This window comes from Mizuhopecten yessoensis, unplaced genomic scaffold, assembly GCF_002113885.1.
Source record: "Mizuhopecten yessoensis strain PY_sf001 unplaced genomic scaffold, ASM211388v2 scaffold8745, whole genome shotgun sequence".
NCBI classification, from domain to species: domain Eukaryota; kingdom Metazoa; phylum Mollusca; class Bivalvia; order Pectinida; family Pectinidae; genus Mizuhopecten; species Mizuhopecten yessoensis.
Genome location: NW_018407700.1, coordinates 2,967,888 through 2,973,303, shown reverse-complemented (window position 1 = coordinate 2,973,303; position 5,416 = coordinate 2,967,888). Strand labels below are relative to the sequence as shown.

General features: G+C 32.8%; 1 protein-coding gene across 1 annotated transcript in view; it reads right to left on the bottom strand.

Moving 5' to 3' along the window:
* Positions 1 to 260: 260 nt before the first annotated feature.
* LOC110456451 (chromatin modification-related protein MEAF6-like) overlaps positions 261 to 5,416 on the bottom strand; it is a 10,164-nt gene continuing 5,008 nt past the window's right edge. Inside the window, exons 4-7 of the mRNA XM_021507226.1 lie at positions 3,760 to 3,796; positions 3,141 to 3,327; positions 1,737 to 1,767; positions 261 to 1,375 (exon numbers count right to left, since the gene is read on the bottom strand). Of these exons, the coding sequence (XP_021362901.1) occupies positions 1,361 to 1,375; positions 1,737 to 1,767; positions 3,141 to 3,327; positions 3,760 to 3,796 (270 nt within the window). The 3' untranslated portion in view covers positions 261 to 1,360. The remainder of the gene's footprint in view (positions 1,376 to 1,736; positions 1,768 to 3,140; positions 3,328 to 3,759; positions 3,797 to 5,416) is intronic.

Genomic DNA, 5,416 nt, shown 5'->3' with positions numbered 1-5,416 from the left:
TTTGTTTACAGACGGACAAGACAGCTATACACCACGATCTATAAAGATTCTTTCTACTACTTTCACTTGAGCATAAGAGGGTGATTTTAATAATGGACGAAACTTGTTACATTGTGATAGTTATATAAGTTTTAAAATCAGGGGATGAATTTAAGATCAACATTGGGCAATTTTCATTTTAAGAGACAGGAGTTTGAAATCTTGCATGACATCTTACAGTAATGAGTTGCCAATTCAAGGAATCCAATTGAAATTACCATGTAACACATTTTTTTTATATTTCATTTATTCGAATTCAAATCTGAACATAAGTTAATGTCTAAATTGCAAGAATGTCTTTAATATCTAAATAGCGTACTAATTTTGAATCTTAAAATTTTAACAGGGAGCATCTTAAAGTACATTATAACAAACGTATGCCTACACACATGGTATTTTCCTGAATACCTTAGGGTACATACATTGATACAAGACATCCACAAAATCAAACATTTTACATGCACTTTCAGTCAGACATTCCTTTCAACACTGCTTAAATGTACTTTAGCACTCTCCCAAAGACAGAGAAAGAAATGGTGAAATATTTGGGGTTAAGGTGAAACATCATGAAATTTGTCCAGGCATTTTAATTTGCACTATTAATCCCATGCCTTATTTTAAATTCTGAATAATAACCGATTCCAGATTCTGGCATACAAAGTTTCATATATGTATGCATCCATTCTTATCTATCAATATTAATAAATATTAGATTCAACAGGCTATAAAGGGTAATAGCCAGAAAGATGTTACATGACATTTCTTGGTCAATATTAAAATCCGAATCTGAACATCACACATCTCAGTTTCTCTAACTGCACAACAACAATAATGTTGACAGTGACTAAGCCTGTACTCTATCAAAGCAAGAACTACAACAAGTCAAACGGCCCAAGATCAAGGTCAACTGACCGCAGTATGTCACTGGTCGATCACTCCGTCCAGCAGGTGGTCAAGCCAGCAATCATTGTCAAGTGGTAACTCTCATAACTTTTACTTTTTAGCACAGACTCGCATGTACAGGGTCTATTAGTTACAAGCTTCTGAAGTGTCGTTTCACCTTGTTATTAGTTGAACATTGCTCCTCTGAAGTAGAAACTTTTCCAAATTCTATTTAAATGGTTTGTTCACAAATACTGAAAGCATCTCTAAATGCTTTTTTTAATGGTAATAGATATTTGAAAAGTGTTCTGAAAATCTTGGTCCTCCCATACATGGAAACACTCTGAGCCAACATCAACTAAGAAAGGGACTTGAATAGGATTCCATCACGTCACATGTTTTAAGTTGTGTAAATCTGGGATTCCATTACTCCACCATGTTAATCTCCCATGGCCTAAAGTAAAAAGAGATAAAACTTTTTATATACTCATTTTTTTTCAGGTAAAGTACTTGGTACATACTTTCCTTTTAAGAAACTGCACATGACTGAAACAATTCTAAACAACTGTGCATTCCACTCTTAATAAGCACATTGAATCGTGCATACCATTGTTTCCTCCTCTTAGAATTTATTTGTGAATTATGACAAAAAATAATTTTAAGCAAATGAAAAACATTTCTTCATTTTAGAAAACTGGTTTTAAAGAAGGAAATGAAATATTTATCAACATGAAATAAAGTATGTCTGTCGAAGTGAAAATAACAGTATATATGTTGATAATAAATCATACAGTACAAGCAAGATTCTAACTTACATCTCTTCCTTTTTTCAGCTTAGCATCAACTCTGAAACAAAAAATCATAGAGCAAATAATTTTTCGATTGTGTTGTTGCAAGTCCGGGTTTTAAGAACATTCCTTCTTAGCCTTAAAAGTTTTCCTTAACTTTAGCAAGATTTCTCTACAGGAAAATGTATTTAAAATATTATTCTTAATTCATATTTAACTACTTTTTGGTGATCTTGGTGCATCTTTCTTAATTCTGCTTTTATAACAAAACATTGTACACGAAAATCTCAATGCATTAAGCTCTTCTATTTGTATATATCGGACAAACTTCATTTGCAAATAAAAGGTTTAAGGGGAACATTTTTTTACAACTATAACCAGTTCTCATTAAGCAGTATGTATACATGTATTTTTTTGTAAAAATACAAAAGGGGAAAAGTAACTAAACTGACAGCTGTCTTGAATTTTTTCTATTCAATTTTAATAAGGATGAACAGACCTTAATTGAGAAAGCTTCAGTGAACAAATTGAGAAAAGTTTAGTGAACACAGTTTGATGGTAAACTCTTTGTATTTCGAAAAGCTGAATAAAACAGAATGCTAGACTGGTTGCCCAGAAAACAGCGCTTTTGTTACCAAAATTTTACAAAAGCCTGTTCCTTTATGAATTTGGAAAATATAGCATTATTTGTATTGAAATTGGGAAAATTTTCCTCAGTTTTTGGTCATTTTGGGAAAATAAGGCTTTTTTTAGGTAGCAGTGTACAGTAGCGTACGTAGGCCAAAGGTGATATTTTTGTACAATGAATAACCCATGTAATATTACATGTTTCAAAATTAAAAAAAAAAAATCAGCACTAAAATTGGCATAGCATGATGAAGTGGACTATGTGGGCTTCACATTTCCAAAAAAAATCGAACTTGGTTTCAGACCACATTTTTGGCCAATTGCAAATCTGTCTACACAACAAAAGCTAGCTTTTCATGTAGTCTATTTTTGTGTTAATTTTATGAAAAATCCAGTTGAACGACCTATGCTAAAGCGTGAGTATTTCCGTTATCGAGTAGGTTATATTCAATTTAAGGCGGGTTTAAGGAAAAACATAACTACTTGCGTGGATCAAATTTTGGGTTAAAAATCATGTTTTTTTGACGTTTTTTGATGAGGTAACCATGGTTTTCACAAGTCCCAATCTGGGGAAATCACTTTTTGAAAACAATTCTTCTAAAAAAAATGTTTTAAAAATGTAGTATATAAATATATATGTATATGTAGATGTATTGTGCAGGATGAATCCGCTATCCATGTTTATCTGAGACATGCCCTTTATTTTTAGGATCAAGCCATTTCTACTGTACTCTGCTACCTGTATTCGTCTGTAAAAAAACGCAAACATAATCACTGGAACACAATTACAAAATCAGCCCGTACCTATGGCGAGACTTGTTTTTGCCCTTTTTGTGTCGGATAGGTCCACCTCCTTTGTGAATCTTGCCTGAATGACTCTGTGAACCACTGTGACCTCCTGGGGATCCTGGACCCTGTCCATTGGTCTGCGGTGTGTTGGCACTATTTTGATTGTTTTGGGAGTCAGGGCTGGATGGTGGCTCTCGATCCCCTACAAATGAATAAATCGTTTACAAATACAAAACACAAAGGTTTGTTCAAGATGAAATCTTGCCATCTTAAGATTGAAAAGATACACTTTTCCAAACAAAGGTAGAGAACTCAAAAGCATTCAGCACTAGATAGACTGTTTGTTTGTGTCAGCTTTTTTATTATGGTTCTGTTTTTGGCAAAAAATTATATAATCTAGCTACATATATTGCAGTACTGTTTAGAATGTTCTTCGTGCAGTCTTCCACAGTACAAATGGGTGCATCATAAATGAAGATCTAGGAGGAACTATATATATATATATAGCTAGAAGACAACAGTCTGCAACTTTAATTCCAATCGATGTTCTAATAAAGAATAAAGACAGTACAATTTAGGACTATTTCTTACCCACACCACATGCATGGTTTCAACAATGAATATGTATACTTACTGTTTTTATCACTGTTGTCTGCTAATCCACTGACAGCCTGCACAACATACCAAAGGTTAAATATATAGTTTGAGATTTCTAGATATCATTTACCTAAAACAATGACCTGAATTCACTATGTAAAAGTAACTTCCCTTCCCAATGAATGTCGCCAAATTAAACAATGAAATTTGCTCAACTCATAAATGAAATTCAAAATTAGTCTTCAAGTTTGTACAGTATTAATGCTGTCCATGTTTTATCAGAATCCAGTCATATAAATACATTAATGAACCAGTCATCCATTCAGGGTTAAGGATGCTCATTAAAAATTTACTGATTTCACTCAAATCTGAAATCAGCTTCATTCTGTGTAAATTTCATTATGCTTACACAATTTCTCCTTCAAAATTGGATAACTTTGAAGCATGATATCGTTTGGAAACAAAAGTGAACAGACAGACAGGGTGATTGTAATAAAAACATTGATTGCAGGGCCCAAAATATAGATTAAGCCTGGGATTGGATGAAAATATGTTAAAACACATCACTCCAATTATACATAATTATTTGACTTACAAGAAAGCCAATGATAAAACAAATACAAATTATTCAGAAAATTACACATTTCAGTGAAAATTAGAGCTAGGGTGAAACATGATTATACATTAATCACGACACATCTTTAATTTCTTCACTGCTATAACATCTTATATTTTCACAATGTATTGATTCACAATGATACATTGTGAGAGTGATTTTCATAAAAACATATCAGAGTTGTGTATATAACTTTATTTGTGAATTAAACCTGGCTGTTTATATACCTGTATAATGTATAAATGTAATTTGATAAACAGTTTTACTAAATTATTAAAAGTTTCAAAATGTCAATTGCTGGAGTGGTTCATTGAAACTCTTTAAGATATGCACTGTACTTCACTTTATTCCTTTTTTGCATTTACAGTATATTATAAAGTAATACACAAGTAATATAAATCCATCTCTAGTTGAAGAAATACATATGAGATTCAAGGACCACATGATCTATGCCTATCATATATATATTTGATATATTTGATAAAGAAATAGCAGCAATGTGTTGTGTAAATTTGTAAAAAAAAAAAGCTAAAAAGAAGATGGTAGGATAGGAAAGATTAGAGAGAGAGTGTTGCTTAGATATACCCTGTGTTAAGTGATGATAAAATGCTATAAAGTACAGGGAGAATGCCACTGATAACGACAGGTACATTGTATATATATTGAAGAAGACCTCATTCATATCTTTGAGAGGTAATAATGACATTTTGAGTACAGAAGAAATTGAATACTTTTCATCATCTGACAGCTCCTCAATGTTCAAATAATGTTAATTGGTCTTGTTATTTTCCATAAATGAACGTAAAGGACTATTAAGGTGGCTCCACACATCGTCATCAGCGTCCATTTTCGTGACGTACTTCCGGAAAAAGTACAGCTCGGACTCAATTATCTTGATCGAAATGTGCATGTACACCGTGTCGTCATTTCCGTATTGCGTATCGGGCATTCAATGTCGTAGTGCAAATTATAGTAACACCTTGGCCGTTTTCGTTTAAACGGTCAAACCGATCGGACCACTGTTGTTCGTTTATTAAATAAGGTCGGACCTAGTAATCTGATGCTGCTTTCAGGCGAG